Below are 21,874 nucleotides of genomic sequence, written 5' to 3'. Positions count from 1 at the left end.
TCACTGAGGAAGATGTGAGGGAGAAACCAATGCCAGAAATGGTATTCAATGCTGATGAGTCAGTGAACCTGAATCAAATCTCTGTAAACGTGGAAGATTTATTGGGGCAGTTTGACAAATTGAAAAGTAGCAAATCACCTACACTGGATGGTTTACATCCCAGAATACTGATGGAACTGAAAAATGAACTTGCAGAGCTATTGTTAGTAATATGTAATTTATCTTTAAAATCCAGAATGGCACCAGAAGGTTGGAGGGTGACAGAGGCATATTTTCAAAGCAAATAGACTTACAAAGTTCCATAGTAACATATGGAACTTTGTAAGTCTATGTGCTTTGAAAATGAGCCCTATAGTAACATAGTAGATGATGGCAGAGAAAGACCTGTATGGTCCATCCAGTCTGCCCAACAAGATAAACTCATTACATATGGTATGTGATACTTCATATGTATACCTGATCTTGATTTGTCCATACCATTTTCAAGGCATAGACTGTAGAAGTCTGCCCAGCACTGTCCTTGTTCTAAAATTTCTGAAGTTCATGTCAAAGCCCCAGAAAAGCTACATTCTAGCCCATCCAAATCTATTCAGCCAATGTAATGCCAATTTTTGAAAAGTGTTCCAGAGGTGATCTGGGAAATTATAGACTGGTGAGGCCAATGTCTGTGCCGGCCAAAATGATAGAGACTATTATAAAGAATAAAATTACAGAGCATATACACTGGCATGGATTAATGAAACAAAGTCTACACGGATTTAGTCAAGGGGAAATCTTGCCTCATCAATCTACATTTCTTTGAAGGGGTGAGTAAACATGTAGATAAAAGTGAGCCAATTAATATTATGTATCTGACTGTCCTTCTATGTTTGAATTGTACAGCGCTGTGTAACCCTAGTAGCGCTTTAGAAATGTTTGTTAGTAGTAGTAGTAGTAGTATCTGAATTTTCAAAAGGCATTTAACAAAGTACCTCATGAACGACTCCTAAGGAAATTAGAAAGTCATGGGATAGGAGGTAGTGTTCTATTGTGGATTAAAAACTGGTTAAAGGATAGAAAACAGAGAGTAGGGTTAAATGGCCAGTATTCTCAATGGAGAAGGGTTGATAGTGGAGTTCCACAGGTCTGTGCTTAGACCACTGCTTTTTAACATATGTATAAGTGATCTAGAGATGGGGTTAATTAGTGAGGTAGTTAAATTTGTTGAATGAGACAAAGTTATTCAAAATTGTTAAATCACGAGGTTTGTGAAAAATTGCAAGAGGCCTTTGAGACTGGGAGACAGGGTAACCAAATGGCAGATGATGTTTAATTTGAGCAAGTACAAAGTGGTGCATGTGGGAAAGAGGAACCCAAACTATAGTTAGGTGATGTGAGATTTCATTTTAGGAGTCGCCACCCAGGAAAAGATCTAGGTATCATCATTAATACTTTGAAACCCTCTGCTCAGTGTGCAGCAGTGGATAAGAAAGCAAATAGAATATTAGGAATTATTAGGAAAGGAATGGAAAACGAATATGAGAACATTATAATGCCTTTGTATCACTCCATGGTGCGACCGCATCTTGAATACTGTGTGCAGTTCTGATCGCTGCTTTCAAAAAAGTATATAGTGGAATTATAAAAGGTATAGAGAAGGGCAACAAAAATGATAAAGGGAATGGGATGACTTCCCTGTGAGGAATGATAAAGGGGACGGGATGACTTCCCTGTGAGGAAAGGCTAAAGTGGCTAGTGCTCTTCAGCTTGGAGAAGAGATGGCTGAGGGGAGATATGATAGAGCTCTGTAAAATGCTGAGTGGAGTAGAACAGGTAGACGTGAATCACATGTTTACTCTATCCATGCAATGAAACTAATAAGCAGTAAATTTAAAAGAAACCACAGAAAATATTTGTTCACTCAGGCCCAGATGCACAAAACCTAAGAAGCCAGCAACATGGGTTTTACACTGTTTTTAGTGAGCACGGAATTCAGCGAGACATGCACAACAGTAGCCGCTAATAAAAATTGTATGCAAAGTTATTGTAATGAGCTAATTACTATTCAACTGTGCATGCAAAGCGATGCACAGCTGTTTTCTGAGCGATGCACAGAAGCAGCCCCTACCTTTACTAAGGAATATGTAGCAGGAGATCTGGAGCTGTTGGTCGTAACAATTCTTCATTGTAGTAGGTACTCCATAGCCACTCCTGCAAGAGAAGAACCCGCGGGAAGAAACAAGATGCGCCAGAGCAGCCCTGCTGGCCCCCACCCTTCACCAGATATTGTTAAGAAACAAAAAACACACTTAAACTGACAAATCTACAGATTCAAATCCATTTCAACCTTTGATCATTTGATCGCTGGCCATGGCAGTGAAGTAGATTGGAGGCCCACAGCAGTTTTGGAAAAAAAAAAAAGCTACCCTGGCTTTCATATGCATAGCTTCTTTGCATGTATGAAAGCCATATACAGGCGCCACTCTGAGCATGTGCAGAGCAGCAACGCTTATTGATTGGCTGTTCTGCACATGCTCAGCTGACCACTGACTTCCCTCCTTTCGAGGTGCTCACTGCTTTTGTGAGCAGCTCATTTGGATTTGAGTTGCTTTGGGAATCACTCTGCATTTCCAAATCGGTCATTTTTACAGATGTGGAAATAGAGTGATTCGTTACAGGGACCTTTGTGCATCTGGCTGTCAATGTGTAATTAAACTCTGAAATTTGTCGCCAGAGAATATGATCAAAGCAGTTAGCAGGGTTTAAAAAAGGTTTGGAAATTTTCCTAAAAGAAAAGTCTATAAGCCATTATTAAGAGGGGAAACCCCAGTGCTTATTTATTTATTTATTTATTTATTTATTTATTTATTTATTTGCATATTTGATATACTGCAAATAGATCCTGTCCAGGCGACTAAGCAGTTTACACAAAAATAAAATAGCAGGGCACTGCTGATGGTGAGGGAAAGGGGAGAGAGGGCTTGGACAGGAAGGGTAAAAGGCAAACATCAGTCAGGGGGAACAGAACATGAGCAAAAGGTAGGCTAAAATAGTAGCATAACCAAAGAGTTCAGAAAATAGAAGGGTTTTCAAAAGAACTTTGAATGACTGTAACAGCTGGGGTGTCCAAAGGGAGGAAGGTCAGAAGTTCCAAAGTTTGAGGTCTAAGTAACTAGTGGGTATGTATGTGTATATATATATACAGAAGCTTAGTGGAGATTGGGTGGCAACAGTGGTAATTGGGCAGCAAAGCTAGTGCTGGGCAGACTTCTATGGTCTGTGCCCTGAAAATGGCAAGGACAAATCAAGGTTAGGTATCCTATATAATAATTCTCACCTCCAACGTTCTAATGTGCCTGGTACCGTGGCTCCCTCGGCGGTGGTCTGCTAGGCAGTTTAGAATGCACTGACGTCAGTGATGTCACTGACAGCTGATTCCAAGGCAAGGGGAGGAGTAGCGTGTTTCCCTACTCCTCCCCCTGCCTGGGAAACAGCTGTCAGTGCCCCCCCCCCTCGGCGCAACACCCAAGCCCCTGGCCTGCAAAACCGCGAGCCAGGCAGGGGGGAGGAGTAGGGAAACACGCGGAACGTGTTTCCCTACTCCTCCCCCTGCCTACCAATCAGCTCTCAGTGCCCCCCCTCGGCGCAACACCCAAGCCCCTCCGCCCCGGCGCAGCACCCAAGCCCCTGCCTCCCCTCGACATCACCCAAGACCCTCCCCCCGGCGCATCACCAAAGCACCTACCCCCCCCCCCCCCTTCTTGGGCACATCAACTTCCTCGCCACCTGCAGCCACCAATACTAACGCTGTCCAGCCAGTGCTGCTTCTCCTGTGGAGCAGCAGCAGCCGGTACAAAAAAAAAAAAGCCAAAAAAAGATTTTTAACCTGAAACGTGGCTCCGTAGACAGCCATCTGGCATTGGCTGTCGTCACTGCAGCTGCTCCTCCTCTCCCCTCCACGTCACTGCCTCTGCAGGAAGACCCCGGAGGAGCGCAGCGACGTCAGAGGGGAGAGGAGGAGCGGCTGCAGAGATGACAGCCAATGCCAGATGGCTGTCTATGGAGCCGTGTTTCAGGTTTAAAATCTTTTTTTGGCTTTTTTCTTTTTGTACCAGCCGCTGCTGCTCAACAGGAGACGCAGCAGCGGCCGGACAGCGTTAGTATTGGCGACTGCGGGTGGTGAGGGGGTTGATGTGCCCGAGGGTGGGGTAGGGGCTTGGGTGATGCGCCCAGGGGGGAGGGGAGGGTCGCTGGACATGGGTGGCTGGAGGGGGGCAGGGGGAGGGGAGGGTCGCTGGACATGGATGGCTGCGGGGGGGGGGGCAGGGAAGAGGGAGGGGGGGAGGGGGCCTGAGACCAGATGGGTGGCTGGAGGGGAGGGCAGGGGAGACAGAAGGGGCGCTACGGAGGGGCAGGGGGAGAGGAGGGTCACTGGACATGGGTGGCTGCGGGGGGGCAGGGGAGAGAGGTGGGTCGCTGGACATGGGTGGCTACAGGGGGGCAAGGGGAAAGGAGAGGAGGGTCGTTGGACATGGGTGGCTGCAGGGGGGCAGGGGAGAGGAGGGTCGCTGGACTTGGGTAGCTGCAGGGGGAGAGGAGGGTTGCTGGACATGGGTGGCTGCAGTGGGGGCAGGGGGGAGAGGAGAGTCGCTGGACATGGGTGGTTGCAGGGGAGAGAGGAGGGCCGCTGCACATGCGTGGCTACAGGGGCAGAGGAGGGTTGGTGGGGAGGGGGTCCTAAGACCAGATGGGTGGCTGCAGGGGGGGGCAGGGGAGACAGGAAGGACGCTGCGGGGGGGGGGGGATTACCTTGCTAGCGCCTGCTTCATTGCCTACCGAAACGGGCCTTTTATACTAGTGTTTATATAAATTGGGTAAATATTTGAGGCTATGGTGTTAACTGGCCTGGATTATTGTAACAATGTATACCTGGGGTTATCAGTGACTTGTGTTCATTGTTTACAAATTGTTAAGAATTCAGCAGTACACCTCGTTTTTGGTTTGCTGAATATGCTCACATTTGAGCATACCTAAAGTGTTTGAGATGGCTGCCAGTTGCATTTAGGGTAAAATTTAAATTGTTACTGTTGGTTCATCCTGTTTTGTTTCATGATGCTGCTGCATATCTGAAGAATGTTATTCATCATTATGTTCTGCGATTCCCACCTGGCAAATGACAGGAAGCCTGTAGGAATTGAATAGACTTCCTCTCATTTGCCGCACCAAGAATTTGTAGCGTGGCTTTGTAAAAGAGGCCTTGAATGCTGTAAATTTAGTTGTGCCTGTAATGAATCAATTTCACCTGGATGTGACTAGAAAAGAAACCTTTTATATTGCTGGACCTCTTGAATGGAACTGGCTGCCAGCTGGATTGAAACATGAGTACCATTTTTTGACATTCAGGCATCAGTTGAAGACACATTTGTTGTGTCTGGTGCTCTATGCTGCTGTTAATCAAGTATAAGTCTGTGCTTTGTATTTTTTTTGACTGTTCGTTTCTGGATTAGATTTTGAATTTTTATGTTTGCTTTGTATGTTTACATATAGAGGGGCATAATCAAACGGTGCCGGCGAAATAGGTTGCCGGCAATCTATTTTGGCGGCGGCGGCACAACAGCTGGCCGTAACCGTATTATCAAAAAAGATGGCCGGCCATCTTTTTTTTCGATAATACAGTTTGGCCCGGCCAAATGCCTGAGTTCGCCAGGTTAGAAATGGAGTAAAAGAGAAAAAGAAATGGAGTAAAAAGGTGAAACAGAAGGATAATGTCAGAGTTAGATGTAAGGGAAGAAGACAAGATGAAACTAACAAAAACAAAACTGAGAACTGAGATCCTGGAAAAGAACTTAAGAACAACAAGCAAAGCTGATAGGCCAGAACTAATCCAAATTGCAAAATGAAATGATCTGACAAAGGTACAAAATACTTATTTTCAATTTTTAGAGCATGAAAAATGTAAGCTTCCAAATTGTTGATTTCTTGTCTTTTGCTCACTACCGAAAGAAATGCATTTTTGTTTCTCTTTCTTGAGTGTTCCACTCTTCTCAGGGTCTGCTTTTGGAGTGTTTCCATTTTTTTTAATCTGCATATTTATTTCTAATTTATAGTTTCTCATTATTTACCAAGTGATGGTCTGTTTTTTTTTCTTATTGTACTACTACTTATCATTTCTATAGTGCTACTAGACGTACCCAGTTCTGTATACTTGAACACGTAAGAGACCGTCCCTGCTCGATGGAGCTTACAATCTAATCAGGACAAAAAGGACAAACAAGGGATAAGGGAATTACTTGAAGTGGGAATGATAAAACAGACATGGGTAATGAACAAGTGAATAGAGGTTAGGAGTTAAAAGCAGCCTCAAAAAAGGTGGGCTTTTAGCCTAGATTTGAAGACAGCCAGAAATGGAGCTTGACGAACTGACTCAGGAAGTCTATTCCAGGTGTATGGGTGCAGCAAGTTAAAAGCAACAGAGTTTGGAGTTGGCAGTGGAGGAGAAGGGTACAGATAAGAGAGATTTATGGAGTTCCTAGGAAGGAGTGAGGGGAGAGATAAGAGTGAAGAGGTACTGAGGAGCTGCAGTGTGAATGCACTTGTAAGTTAATAAGAGGGGTTTGAACTGTATGCGGAAACAGATAGGGAGCCAATGAAGTGACTTGAGGAGAAGGCTAATAAGAGCATAGCCACACTGGCGGAGTATAGGGAAGAGAGATGGCTTAGTGGGAGACCTGTGAAAAGCAAGTTGCAGTAGTCTAAGCGAGAAATGATAAGAGTGGATAAGGGTTTTGATAGTGTGCTCAGAAAAGAAGGGACAAATTTTGGTGATATTATAGAGAATGAAATGCCAGGTTTTAGCAGTCTGTTGGATATGTGCAGAGAAAGAAGGAAAAGAGTCAAAGATGACCACAAGGTTACAAGCTGATGAGATAGGGAGGGTAAGAGTGTTATCCACAAAGAATGGTGTAAGAGGAGAGGTGGGTTTAGGGGGAAAGATAAAAAGCTCAGTCTTGGTCATGTTTCATTTCAGATGGTGGTGAGACATCCAGGCAGCAATGTCAGATAGGCAGGTGATACTTGTGCCTGGATTCCTGCTGAAATTTCTGGTGTGGAGAGATAGATCTGAGAGTCACCAGCATAAAGGTGATACTGAAAACCATGAGGTGAGATCAGAGCACCAAGGGAAGAAGTATAGATGGAGAAATGAAGAGGTCCCAAGACAGAGCGCTGAGGTACATCAACTGATATGGGATAGAAGTAGAGGAGTATCCACCAGAGTATACACTAAAAGTGCGATGGGAGAGATGAGTAGAAAACCAGGAAAGAGCAGAGCCCAGAAATCCAAATGAGGACAGCGTATCAAGGAGTACGTAGTGATCAACAGTGCTAAAAGCAGCAGATCAAGAAGGATGAGGATAGGTTAGGGACCTTTGGATCTGGCCAACAAGGTAAGGGATACTGTTTACATATAAGTTCTGTGTAGGAAACTGTAGCAGTCCAACTTGTTTTGTTTACTAAACTGGAGGTGTATTGGGATTCTGAAATATTTTCAGTGCTGACTTTTCATAGGTTGGTGCAGTTTAAGTTCTTGGACTTATTATTGGTATGGTATGCTTCTGATTCTGTTTTCAGGCTTTTGTGTTGTTACTCTGTTTCTCTCTTTGCTGCCAGACACTGTGTGAAGTGTGCTTGGAGAGGGGGGAGATGGGAAGGAAGGAAGCATAGGAGAGAGACCACACCAAGTGTGGAGGTGCACTTGATCCCCACAAAAAAAGTCCAGTGCAAAGTAGAGAAGGAGTGGGGAAGGTAGGCTCTTTCCAAACAGAGAGAAAGACGTATGGTTTTAAAAAGTTTATTGGTAACATAAAAAAAAATATGACTCAACACAGCCATGTTTCGGTGCCTTCTTCAGGAGTCTACAAAATTAAATATGAGAGTAAACATAAACAAGAGAGAGAAAATTAATACACATAGTAACAAAATAAAAAATCAATAAAGAACTAGCAAATTAATATGACAAAATGTACAAAGAATAATAAAAAGTAGAAATAAAAAAAAATAATAAATAAAGCAGGGTAACTATATTAAATAATGTAAAACCAACAGGAAAATACATATGAATATACTAGTATGGAAATAAAAATGAAAATAAATTAAAAATAATTGCAAGTATAAAAGCAAAACAGTTACAGATAAACATACATTCTATGTGATACCAGTATAATGGCACAACATTTAAACATAAGGTTATACAAACAAAAATGTAAAAAAAAAAAAAAAAAATTATATATATATATATATATATATATAATGCAAAGGGGAGTTCAATCATGGACCATACAATATATATCAAGAGAAGAGGATATGGTTGTGCCAATCAAAATGTATGTAAGATGTAAAGGTGTTAAACTATTTACAATAAAATGTATTGCAAAGGAAGGGGTATTTTCTATGTATATATGAGAGATAGAGATAAGCTATAGATAGATATACCAGGGAACAAGTTTCCATTCATGAACAATAATCTTAGTATAAATAAAGGAAACAGGTCATACAGTAAGCCTGTCAAAGGAACTTCTGTGAGTTAGGAGGAAAACGCCTCTAGAAGCTCCTTTTCCACAGATTACGTGGACAAAGGGCTAGGGCTTCTTCATCATCGGCGAAAAAAACCCTTAATGGTAGTCACTAGCCTTCTTGTCTTGATATTAAGAGCCCCAATAAGAGAAGGATATAATTATCGTCTTCTACTTATTCCTCTATCTTAACTTAAAGAGAGGGACTTAGCTCAAAGCGCACAGTTTCCTTCAGGCTTCTTGGTGTTCTTGACCGTGGTCAACGTTGGCCTCCGTTTCGCCACTGCTGCTTCAGAACCACACGTCAGTAGATACTCCGTTCAGACTGCCGATGGACGCTAGAAGGTATCGTGGTCCTAAGGAAAAAAGGTAGTATGGGAGAGGGGAACAGAAGGATGAAAGAAGATGAAGGGGGAAAACTGAGACATACATACATTTATTTATTTTGCATGCTTGATGTACCGCTAGCCGCTAGGACCTGAACATAGGCATAAAAGTGGTTTATATTATATAAAACAAAGTGAAGGAGGGGTGGGTGGGGTAAGTAACCTTAGCGGAGGAGGGAAATTTTAAGCTGTACCAGAGCAGGAAACAGAGAAGAGATGGATTTTGAGAAGGGAAGAAAAAGAGCTGACATGGGTGGGGAGGGGCAGAAGTGGAGAAAAGGAATAAGAGAAAGAGTGGTTTGGAGGAGAGAAGAGTTAGGGGAAGTGGTGTAGAGGAAGAGAAGGAAAAGATGTGACAGGTAAGGGAATTATAGAGAGGTAAAGAAGGGTGAGTGAGGAGTGGAAAAATATGTGCAAAGAGGAAAGGAGTAAGGGGGGTGAGAGCAAAAAAGGAGCAAGAGGAGAATGGAAGAGTATGGGTAGGATATTTTGAGTTAGGAAGGGGTGAAGTGCTGGGGGAGAGACAAAATTGTGTGCCACCCGTATTGGATGTCTAGCTATGCCATTGGTGTAAAGTTCATATAAAACATGTAAGGGAGTCCAGTCTAACCCCCCCCCCCCCCCCCCCCCCCCGTTTACTAAGCCGCGTAAATGGGCTGCGTCGACATTGTCGTGCAGCAGCCCCTAAAGCACCTTAGTAAACAGGGGGTAATTCCAAATTGGCTCAGGTAGAATCCCTTGAGAGAAATTCTCCAAATGATTATTCTTTAATGTATTCAAACTTATGTATTTGTGCTGTTTCTGCACAGCGGATGAATGCAGGAGGACCTGCTTGATTCCTGCCTTCTGCAAACTTCATCCTATTAATATCTTCAGGAAAAGTGATTGGCATTAGCTTGGCAAATAGCTTACAGGTTTGGATTGGATTGAATTTATTCATTTTAAATATCACCTTTTACCTTAGTGTCAAAGCGGTTTGCAAAAATAACAATTACAATAAAAATGAAATCAACAAAACAAGCAAATAGTGTCCATTAATAAGTCAAACATAATATTGATGAAACATCCAAGATTTTAATAGCTTGCAAAACACATTCTCCGAGGACAAGCAGGCTGCTTGTTCTCACTGATGGGTGACGTCCTCGGCAGCCCCTCCAATCGGAATCTTCCTAGCAAAGACCTTTGCTAGCTCTCGCGCGCCCGCGCGCACCGCGCATGCGCGGCCGTCTTCCCGCCCGAAACCGGCTCGAGCCGGCCAGTCTTCTTTCGTCCGCACTCGGTACGGCTGTGTTTTTGTCGTGTCGAGCCCCGGAGAGTCGACCTCGCGCGTCCGTTGTCTAAATCGACGTGTTTTTTCTTCGGAAAAGTTTCTTTTCGTTTGGAAAGTGCTCCGGAAACCCCCTTGGGTTTCGTTTGCCCCTTCCCGTATTTCCAGTTTTTGCCCCGGTAAGTTTTCTTTCGTTGTCGGGGTAGGCCTCTTTTCGGCCTCGGTCGAGATTTTTCTCCCTTAAAGTTTTGGTGCTCCAAATTCGTCATTTCGGATTTTGACTTCGCCGGCGTGATTTTTCCGCCCATGACATCGAAGCCTTCCAGCGGCTTCAAGAAGTGCACCCAGTGCGCCCGGGTAATCTCGCTCACTGATAGGCACTCTTCGTGTCTTCAGTGTCTGGGGGCCGAGCACCGTCCCCAGAACTGTAGTCTGTGTTCCCTCTTACAAAGGCGGACTCAAGTAGCGAGATTGGCCCAGTGGAACGTTTTGTTCTCGGGCTCTTCGTCGGCATCGGCACCGGGGTCATCGTGTGCATCGACGTCATCAGCGTCCAGACCTTCTTCCTTGGCTGCCAGTGCATCGAGTGCATCGAGGCATCGGCCCTCTGCATCGGCGCCGAGATATCGGATAGCTGCATCGACGTCGGTGGTACCGGGACCTCGTCTCCTGATGTCGTCGGACGGTGGTGCATCGAGTGGAGTGCAGGTGAGGGCTGTCCATTCCCCTGCTGGTGGCGGTGAGCCCTCGGGTGGGTCTCCTCCTACCCTGAGGGCTCCTGCGGTACAGCCCCCCCGAGACCGACCTCCTTCGGCCTCGGCCCCGAGGAAGCGACGGCTGGATTCTACGTCCTCCTCGTCGGTGCCGGGGAGCTCCGGTGACATGCTTCGGAAGAAGTCGAAGAAGCATCGACACCGGTCCCCTCCCCGCGTCGGCACCGAGAGCTCTGGGTCGCCGAGGGAGTCGGCACCCAGCAGGCATCGGCACTGAGAGGACCGCTCACCCTCTGTTCAGGAGGTGTCGATGCGCTCCACTCTGGACAGCCCGGAACAGCCTCCACGCCCGGAACAGGTTCTGACGTCGACGCCTGCATCGACCTCCATGCCTTTCTCTGCAGCCGCTCTGAACGAGAGCCTCCGGGCCGTTCTCCCAGAGATTCTGGGAGAGCTGTTGCGCCCTACCCCTCCGGTACCGGCGGTGCTTGCGCCTCCGGTACCGTCGAGCGTGGCGCCGGCTGGCCCATCGCCCGGGGTGAGGTCCCCGACGTCGGTACCGCGTGCGGTGCCGACTGCGGCCACCTCCCAGGAGGGCTCCCCGACTACGTCGGCGGAGGGAGCTTCGCCGATGTGGGCGAGGGAGTTTATCTCTCGACGCCCCCATCGTGGACGTGGCTCCACGGAGTCGAGCCGGGCACGGTTGCAGACGCAGGTCCGTGAACTTGTGTCTGACACCGAGGGTGAGGCCTCGTGGGAGGAAGAAGAAGACCCCAGATATTTCTCTGACGAGGAGTCTGAGGGTCTACCTTCTGATCCCACTCCCTCTCCTGAAAGACAGCTTTCTCCTCCCGAGAGTCTGTCTTTTGCTTCCTTTGTCCGGGAGATGTCTACGGCCATCCCCTTCCCGGTGGTTGTGGAGGACGAACCCAGGGCTGAAATGTTTGAGCTCCTGGATTATCCTTCTCCACCTAAGGAAGCGTCCACTGTTCCCCTGCACCATGTCCTCAAAAAGACATTGCTGGCGAACTGGACCAAACCTTTAACTAATCCCCACATCCCCAAGAAGATCGAGTCCCAGTACTGGATCCATGGGGACCCAGAGCTGATGCGCACCCAGTTGCCTCACGACTCTGGAGTTGTGGATCTGGCCCTAAAGAAGGCTAAGAGTTCTAGGGAGCATGCTTCGGCGCCCCCGGGCAAAGACTCTAGAACCTTAGACTCCTTTGGGAGGAAGGCCTACCATTCCTCTATGCTCGTGGCCAAAATTCAGTCTTACCAGCTCTACACGAGCATACACATGCGGAATAATGTGCGACAGTTGGCGGGCTTGGTTGATGCTCTTCCCCCTGAGCAAGCCAAGCCTTTTCAGGAGGTGGTCAGGCAGCTGAAGGCGTGCAGAAAATTCCTGGCCAGAAGAGTTTATGACACTTTTGATGTTGCGTCCAGGGCCGCTGCTCAAGGTGTGGTGATGCGCAGGCTCTCATGGCTGCGTGCCGCCGACCTGGAGAATAGACTCCAGCAGCGGATTGCGGACTCGCCTTGCCGTGCGGACAACATTTTTGGAGAAAAAGTCGAGCAGGTGGTAGAGTCTCTCCACCAGCGGGACACCGCATTCGACAAGTTCTCCCGCCGGCAGCCTTCAGCTTCTACCTCTACAGGTAGAAGATTTTTCGGGGGAAGGAAGACTGTTCCCTATACTTCTGGTAAGCGTAGGTACAATCCTCCTTCCCGACAGCCTGCGGCCCAGGCTAAGCCCCAGCGCGCTCGCTCTCGTCAGCAGCGTGCGCCTCAGCAAGGCCCCGCGGCTCCCCAGCAAAAGCAAGGGGCGAGCTTTTGACTGGCTCCAGCAGAGCATAGCCGACATCCAAGTGTCAGTGTCGGGCGACCTGCCAGTCGGAGGGAGGTTGAAAGCTTTTCACCAAAGGTGGCCTCTCATAACCTCCGATCAGTGGGTTCTGCAAATAGTCCGGCAAGGATACACCCTCAATTTGGCCTCCAAACCTCCAAATTGTCCACCGGGAGCTCAGTCTTACAGCTTCCAGCACAAGCAGGTACTTGCAGAGGAACTCTCCGCCCTTCTCAGCGCCAATGCGGTCGAGCCCGTGCCATCCGGGCAAGAAGGGCTGGGATTCTATTCCAGGTACTTCCTTGTGGAAAAGAAAACAGGGGGGATGCGTCCCATCCTAGACCTAAGGGCCCTGAACAAATATCTCGTAAAAGAAAAGTTCAGGATGCTTTCCCTGGGCACCCTTCTCCCCATGATTCAGCAAAACGATTGGCTATGCTCTCTGGACTTAAAGGATGCCTACACACACATCCCGATACTGCCAGCTCACAGACAGTATCTGCGATTTCAGTTGGGCACACGCCACTTCCAGTACTGTGTGCTACCCTTTGGGCTCGCCTCTGCGCCCAGGGTGTTCACAAAGTGCCTAGCTGTAGTAGCAGCGGCACTTCGCAGGCTGGGGGTGCATGTGTTCCCATATCTCGACGATTGGCTGGTGAAGAACACATCCGAGGCAGGAGCCCTGCAGTCCATGCAGATGACTATTCGCCTCCTGGAGCTACTGGGGTTTGTGATAAATTACCCAAAGTCCCATCTTCTCCCAGTACAGAAACTCGAATTCATAGGAGCTCTGCTGGATTCTCGGACGGCCCGCGCCTATCTCCCAGAGACGAGAGCCAACAACTTGTTGTCCCTCGTCTCGCGGGTGCGAGCGTCCCAGCAGATCACAGCTCGGCAGATGTTGAGATTGCTGGGCCACATGGCCTCCACAGTCCATGTGACTCCCATGGCCCGTCTTCACATGAGATCTGCTCAATGGACCCTAGCCTCCCAGTGGTTTCAGGCTGCTGGGGGTCTAGAAGACGTGATCCACCTGTCCACGAGTTTTCTCGAATCCCTGTATTGGTGGACAATCTGGTCCAATTTGACTCTGGGACGTCCTTTCCAAATTCCTCAGCCACAAAAAGTGCTGACAACGGATGCGTCTCTCCTGGGATGGGGAGCTCATGTCGATGGGCTTCACACCCAAGGAAGCTGGTCCCTCCAGGAACGCGGTCTACAGATCAATCTCCTGGAGTTGCGAGCGATCTGGAACGCTCTGAAGGCTTTCAGAGATCGGCTGTCCCATCAAATTATCCAAATTCAGACAGACAACCAGGTTGCCATGTACTATGTCAACAAGCAGGGGGGCACCGGATCTCGCCCCCTGTGTCAGGAAGCCGTCAGCATGTGGCTCTGGGCTCGCCGTCTCGGCATGGTGCTCCAAGCCACATATCTGGCAGGCGTAAACAACAGTCTGGCCGACAGATTGAGCAGGATTATGCAACCTCACGAGTGGTCGCTCAACTCCAGTGTGGTGCGCCAGATCTTCCAAGCGTGGGGCACCCCCTTGGTGGATCTCTTCACATCTCGAGTGAACCACAAAGTCCCTCAGTTCTGTTCCAGGCTTCAGGCCCCCGGCAGACTGGCATCGGATGCCTTCCTCCTGGATTGGGGGGAAGGCCTGCTGTATGCTTATCCTCCCATTCCTCTGGTGGGGAAGACTTTGTTGAAACTCAAACAAGACCGAGGCACCATGATTCTGATTGCTCCTTTTTGGCCGCGTCAGATCTGGTTCCCTCTTCTTCTGGAGTTATCCTCCGAAGAACCGTGGAGATTGGAGTGTTTTCCGACCCTCATCACGCAGAACGAAGGGGCTCTTCTGCATCCCAGCCTCCGGTCCCTGGCTCTCACGGCCTGGATGTTGAGAGCGTAGACTTTGCCTCTTTGGGTCTGTCAGAGGGTGTCTCCCGCGTCTTGCTTGCTTCCAGGAAAGATTCCACCAAGAGGAGTTACTTCTTTCTGTGGAGGAGGTTTGCCGTCTGGTGTGACAGCAAGGCCCTAGCTCCTCGCTCTTGTCCTACACAGACCCTGCTTGAATACCTTCTGCACTTGTCTGAGTCTGGTCTCAAGACCAACTCTGTAAGAGTTCACCTTAGCGCAATCAGTGCATACCATTACCATGTGGAAGGTAAGCCGATCTCGGGACAGCCTTTAGTTGTTCGCTTCATGAGAAGTTTGCTTTTGTCAAAGCCCCCTGTCAAACCTCCTACAGTGTCATGGGATCTCAATGTCGTTCTCACCCAGCTGATGAAACCTCCTTTTGAGCCACTGAATTCCTGCCATCTGAGGTACTTGACCTGGAAGGTCATTTTCTTGGTGGCAGTTACTTCAGCTCGTAGAGTCAGTGAGCTTCAGGCCCTGGTAGCCCAGGCCCCCTACACCAAATTTCATCATAACAGAGTAGTCCTCCGCACTCACCCTAAGTTCTTGCCAAAGGTCGTGTCGGAGTTCCATCTGAACCAGTCAATTGTCTTGCCAACATTTTTTCCCCGTCCTCATTCCTGCCCTGCTGAACGTCAGCTGCACACATTGGACTGCAAGAGAGCATTGGCCTTCTATCTGGAGCGGACACAGCCCCACAGACAGTCCGCCCAATTGTTTGTTTCTTTTGATCCCAATAGGAGGGGAGTGGCTGTAGGGAAACGCACCATATCCAATTGGCTAGCAGATTGCATTTCCTTCACTTACGCCCAGGCGGGGCTGGCTCTTGAGGGTCATGTCACGGCTCATAATGTTAGAGCCATGGCTGCGTCGGTAGCCCACTTGAAGTCAGCCTCCATTGAAGAAATTTGCAAAGCTGCGACGTGGTCATCTGTCCACACATTCACATCTCATTACTGCCTGCAACAGGATACCCGACGCGACAGTCGGTTCGGGCAGTCAGTTCTTCAGAACCTGTTTGGGCTTTAGGATCCAACTCCACCCCCCGAGGGCCCTGTTTGTTCTGTTCCAGGCTGCACTCTCAGTTAGTTGGTAAATTTTTTTAGGTCAATCTCAGTTACGTCCTCGCCGTTGCGAGGCCCAATTGACCATGGTTGTTGTTTTGAGTGAGCCTGGGGGCTAGGGATACCCCATCAGTGAGAACAAGCAGCCTGCTTGTCCTCGGAGAAAGCGAATGCTACATACCTGTAGAAGGTATTCTCCGAGGACAGCAGGCTGATTGTTCTCACAAACCCGCCCGCCTCCCCTTTGGAGTTGTGTCTTCCCTTGAGCTGTATTGCTACATACTGGACTGGCCGGCTCGAGCCGGTTTCGGGCGGGAAGGCGGCCGCGCATGCGCGGTGCGCGCGCGAGAGCTAGCAAAGGTCTTTGCTAGGAAGATTCCGATTGGAGGGGCTGCCGAGGACGTCACCCATCAGTGAGAACAATCAGCCTGCTGTCCTCGGAGAATACCTTCTACAGGTATGTAGCATTCGCTGTATATGAAGAAGTGTTTTGAAGTTCCTCAGGCAAAGAGTTCCAAAGAGATTGACCAACGTAAAAAAATACTCATGTCCTGGGAACTTACAGAATAAGGGGCAATTATATAAAGTGGCACCATAGAAGTATATGCCATTTACTTGCGTCAAAGGTACCAGCAATTTGACAGCTAGACACCCATGTGCACTAGGCACTATTATGTAATATCTAACTGCGAGGGGAACATACATGTGAGCATAGACAGTCACACAAACTCGAAAAGTAAGAAGGAGATAAAAGCCCTATGAGAGCAAAATCCAACATAATCCAAACCAGTAGGGAAAGGACAATGGACTTCCAACGGCACAAAAAAACGGTTATTTATTAATTTTATCTAAGTACGTTTTTAATTTTTTATATTTTATAAAAATATCTTGTGTGGTTTTAGATACAGTAATTCTGTTTTTCATGTTATCAATTTGAATATAATTTAATGTATTTCATTTAGATAACTTTTTATGTGTTATTTTATTTACAAAAAAATCTTTTTATATGTTTGTAGATACACAGACTCCTGATGCAGGCATGTGATTGACAAAACATGGCACCGTGTTAAGTCTTATTGGCCTCTTAATAAACCTTAACATTTATTTCCATGAGCAATTTTTGGTGCTGTTGGAAGTCCGTTGTCCTTTCCCTACTGATTTGGTTTGTGTTGGACGCAGCATGGACAGGCTATGAGTGTGTCTCGTAGTGCCTTGTTTACTAAGGACTCCCATAGGAATATTAAGGTCATCTACACGGTTAGCATGTGCTAAAAATGCTAGCACACCTCTAGCACGGCTTATAAACAGGGCTACTAGTTAGGTTCATAGTTTATAGAATACTGTAAACTATGCACATCACTTGGCACACCTAGGTATGCCAATGTACACCTGCCACTTACATGGTATAAGAGGGCGCACCTACACATGGATGTGCAAGTGCTGACCTTACGCTAGTATTCTGTAACAATCTTAGCATCACGATTCCATTATAGAATTGGCACTAAGCACATGGCATTGGGGTGCTTAGACTGAGATCCCAGTTTATATAGACTTGCCCTTCACATGTTCAAATATTTTTGTAATTGCCTTATAACCTATCGGTTTACCTTTTTACAAACTATCATATTAGGACTTCAATTTATTTGTCACCATTGTAACTTAAAAATAATGTTGTCTTGTGCTAATATGCAATAATAATAATACTACATAATTTTATATCCCATCTGATACCAGGAACTCCAGACGCTTTACAAATGTTTTAGCTATGTATAATAAACATACGTCTTTCTAACTGCTATAGATGACTGCTTTAAGCCAGCTGTGCTCAGTGGCATTCATAACAGTGGGTTCTGAACAAAATTTATAAATGTTAAACGTCTTTTTATTTATCATTTTGGTTTTTGTAGGCAAAAGTGCTTTGGATGATGAAAGCGACAATGATGGGGTACCTAATGAGTATGACCTGAATGACAGCTTTATAGATGATGAGGAAGAAGAGGAGTCGGACCATACGGATGAAGATTCTGATTGGGAACCAAATTCTGAAGATAAAGATGCTGAAGACATGGAAACGCTTTTGAAGGAAGCACAGAAATTTGTAAAAACGAAAAAATAGCACTGTTGTGACATGGTTTTTCCATTTCCCTACTGAGAAAGGCACTTCAAAAGCAGTTCCTTTGCTTGAAAGTGAACCTGTAGGTTGAGAGGGAGAGAAAGCATTAATGATAGCTGAATGGGTGGTATTCTACTTTATTGATAGGCATGTTGGTGTAATGTGTCTAGTAACTAGTTCATATCCCCTCACCTGACTATGATAAAATCTTTTTACTATCTGAGCTTCACCATACTCAATTGTAATGGTGTGGTAATGATAATAATACCACTGTTCCATCTCCTAGGAATACATCTCTTGTAATGTAGGTTCCAGAAAACTACTGCAAACATCCATCACCCCAAAAGCAGCTTGCTGAAAGTTTCTGATGCACTAAAATGTAATGTGGTTTAGGATTCTGCTGGGAAGATAATTACTATCTGTAATGAGTTAACATTCTTACTTTCAGATACTATCTTTAACTGACCTTTTAGTGGTATATTAGCATCTAATTTATTTAGGGGTCTTTTTACAAAGTTGCGGTAAGCACTAGCGAGTACTTCCTGGTTCTTAAAAGGGCTTACTGTGGAATGTGCTGAGGCATCCCATGGTAATTTAGCAATCTGCATTCGTGAATCATGCACTAAATAATGATTTTAATCTTTTCACAGAGGGGACGTGTCTTGAGGTGGAGAGTGGGCATTTCTGCGCTAATCAGTTAGCCTGTCTGCATTACCGCGTGCTAACTGATTAGCGCATGATTAGCATGTGAGCCCTTATTACCTATGTTTTAATGCAGCTTAGTAAAAGGATGCCTTAGACTTTTTAATATATATGGCTAAGCTTTTCATTTTATTGCCTGTTTTGCACTTGTCTGCCCTTTGGATTGGCAGCTACTGCTTCCATCGTGTATGCATGTTGGGAGCTTAGAGCACTGCTGTGCCTGCTGGTTTTATTCATAGCCCTCTGCTAGGTAGTTAACCAGCTCAGAAATGGACAGAATCTTAACAGCAGCAGAGAGTCACTGATAACACATCAAATAAGGAGCAGGATCAGGTAAGTTGACTAATAAAAGTGTAGCACATTAGAGGCAAGGACATTGCTGGATGAAAAACCTGAAAGATATTTTAAAGTGGAAAAATATTTTCTGTCATTATTAAGGAGAAAAATGGTATGATTTCCATTAGGTAATTTCACACAAGCTGTGCTTTCCATCCAGCCTATGACCCACAGTGGATGAATGTCGATTGTGAAATTCTTCTAATGGAAAGGTAATTGGCACTCGCGTTCTGACAACAGAAGTAAATAGAAATGACTGATAAAGGAAAAGTCACAAAACAATAGAAAAAAAAGAGGCCTCCATGAATAAATAGCTGTTACTCACTCAGTACATAGTAGGCCCAGCGAGCAGCAACAGCATCCCTGCCCCAATGATCCCTTGAGAAAATACACCTGTGAAACAGCACTGGAAGAGGCCTAGGGTTTCTCCTATTTCTGGCAACAAATTGGAGAGTTCCACTGCCAACTTTCCTGACCTTTGATGTCTGTGTTTTGCTTTTGCACACTGGCCTTTCTAGCCCACCTTCTGTTTTCATTAATAAAAAATATAATTATCTTTGTATTTTAATTTAGAAATAATGCAAACTAGAAACTTCATCTTCTTGTTCCAGCAGTGCTAAAGGCCCTTGCTTGGGGTTATATATGTCTGTTTTCCATGTAATGGTAAAAATAATAATAATAATAATTTAATTAAACAATTATTGGCCTTCATGAGTCAGCACATACTGCAAATATGGAGGCCAATGTATTAATTTGCAAGATTTCCTGAGAGTTAGTGACTTTGTCCATGCACAATTTTGATACATTTGCACACAAACTGGATAGAAAACTTGCATGCAGGTGAGCATCTAGGATGTCTGAAAAAAGGTAACTAAAGCTCTAGAGATGTAGTTAAAATTTTTTTTTTTTGCAAAAACAGATATCTTTGCATGTTGGTTTTCAGTGCATTCCAAGTTAATGAGCTGCTTTGCAAGACTTTGCATCATAGCAGGTCATTAAATTTTTCTTTTATCACGGTGCGCTAATGGATTTAGCATGCACTAAATGATAAGATGCCGATTGTATTCCTATGGGCATCTTATCATTAGTGAAAGGACCCCTTAGAAATTTAGGAAACCTTTATGCATAGTGGACTAGGTTTGCTACTTACTAGGGAGAGGCTAGTTTGTAAATTTTGTTGAAAATGAGCATTTTAATGGACATAATGGCCACTGAGATTTCCTTCCCCTATGATGCACATCTCCATCGCAGAGTGTCTGATATACATGCAATGAGGGGTGCAGCTGTGGAAAAGGCAGGTTCTACTGCAAAAAGGTTAAATGCCACCCTAATGCAGACAGCCACTGCTTTTTCTTTAAAGCTTAGAAAATGTACTATACTGTTTGATATACACATAAAGAATTATTTTAACTGCCTAGGATAGTGATTGTGTGTTATTACAGATTGCAAAGCAATAACTAATCAACCAGATTACAGAATTGTATATGGAGAGAAAATTAAACCTTTACTATTTTAGATTATGGAGGTAATTCTGTGAAGAAGGCAGCAACATTTAGGTGCCAAGAAAGCACTGAAATGACCAGAATAACGGCATACTTGTGCACATGTGTGTATGTACATGCGTAAATTCCAGTATTCCAGCTGGACACTATTCTATAAAACCACACCTGCAGGCACTGGTGCATAGTTTGAAGGTATGTATGTAGGTAGAGTCTGAATGAAACAAGAGTAGGGAGCACCATGATGCACGAAAGTTAGAAAATGCTATCATTTATATGCATTTTGTAGCAATCTAGGCACAAGCATTTACACCATCTCTATAGTGATGCCTAAATTATACATGCACTTTTCACTGCTCTGTTAGTATTCCATAAAGAAAAGTAGGTGCCTACTTTCCTTAATTGCCTAGGCTCCAAATAGCCCCCACTTTATAGAATTGCCTTCTATATGCCTTGCAAGATTTTCCTTATAGATTCTTTACAGAATACATTTGTCTAAATATCTCAACATACAAGGATTTCAACATATGTGGGTAAAAGGATGTATGATGGGTAATGGATATGTATTCACTGTATGTAAAATAAAATTAAGAGATCCCTAAAGAAATATTTTGCTTGGTGATGATGGCTTCATAATACCTTTTGATTTGCATTTGAAAGTTAAACTGTTCTGCTTAATAAATATAGAGGGGTATTTTCGATTTGATGTCTAAATCCAATTTTGGATGTTTTACTGAAAACATCCAAAAATCAAGAGGCAAACATAGCGATTTTTTTAACCAGAAAAAGTCTTATCTTTTTGTTTTGAAAATGGCCATTTGCTAGATGTTTTTGTGTTCATTGCATCTATCTTTTTGGACCATTTTTGAAAAACAAAACTGTCCAAGGAAAAACGCACAAAACAAGCAATTGGGATATATGGGGGGTGGGGGGGGGCAGCATTCTTAGTAGACTGGCCACACAGACATACCAACAGAATAGTGGCTCACCCTAGGGGGCACTGCAGTGGACTTCACATAAAAGGTCCCAGGTACACATCTCACCATTACCCCTTTAGATTGTATGGTGAGCCCTCCCAAACCCACCAAAAACCTATTGTACCCAACTGTACACCACTACAATGCCCTTATGGCTGCAGGTGTCACCTATATTTGGGTACAGTAGGTTTTTGGTTGGTTTTGGAGGTCTCACTTTTTCCATCACAAGTGTTCCAATTAGAGTGGGATATGGGCCTAGTCCCCTTCTCTACAGTGCATTTCATCAACTACTAGGCTACTTCAGGGATCTGCTTGCTGCTCCAATAGGCCTGGCCATAACATCTGAAGCTGTCATAGAGGCTGGTATGTACTGTTTCTTTCACATCTTTGGGGGGGGGGGGGGGGGGGGTCAGTGACCACTGGGGGAGTAAGTGTGGGCCATGCTTTAATCCCTCCAGTAATCATTTAGGCCACTTTTTTGTGACTTAGTCATGAT

At 45.5% G+C, this 21,874-nt stretch overlaps 1 protein-coding gene across 1 annotated transcript in view; it reads left to right on the top strand.

Annotated features, from left to right (window-relative positions):
- APLF (aprataxin and PNKP like factor) overlaps positions 1 to 21,022 on the top strand; it is a 497,521-nt gene extending 476,499 nt beyond the window's left edge. The window contains exon 11 of the mRNA XM_030196354.1: positions 17,659 to 21,022. Within this exon, the coding sequence (XP_030052214.1) occupies positions 17,659 to 17,867 (209 nt within the window). The 3' untranslated portion in view covers positions 17,868 to 21,022. The remainder of the gene's footprint in view (positions 1 to 17,658) is intronic.
- Positions 21,023 to 21,874: the final 852 nt, after the last annotated feature.

Source organism: Microcaecilia unicolor, chromosome 3 (genome assembly GCF_901765095.1).
Source record: "Microcaecilia unicolor chromosome 3, aMicUni1.1, whole genome shotgun sequence".
In the NCBI taxonomy this organism is placed as follows: Eukaryota; Metazoa; Chordata; class Amphibia; order Gymnophiona; family Siphonopidae; genus Microcaecilia; species Microcaecilia unicolor.
Note: the sequence above shows the minus strand (reverse complement) of the source record. Positions and strands in the feature narration are given on the sequence as shown.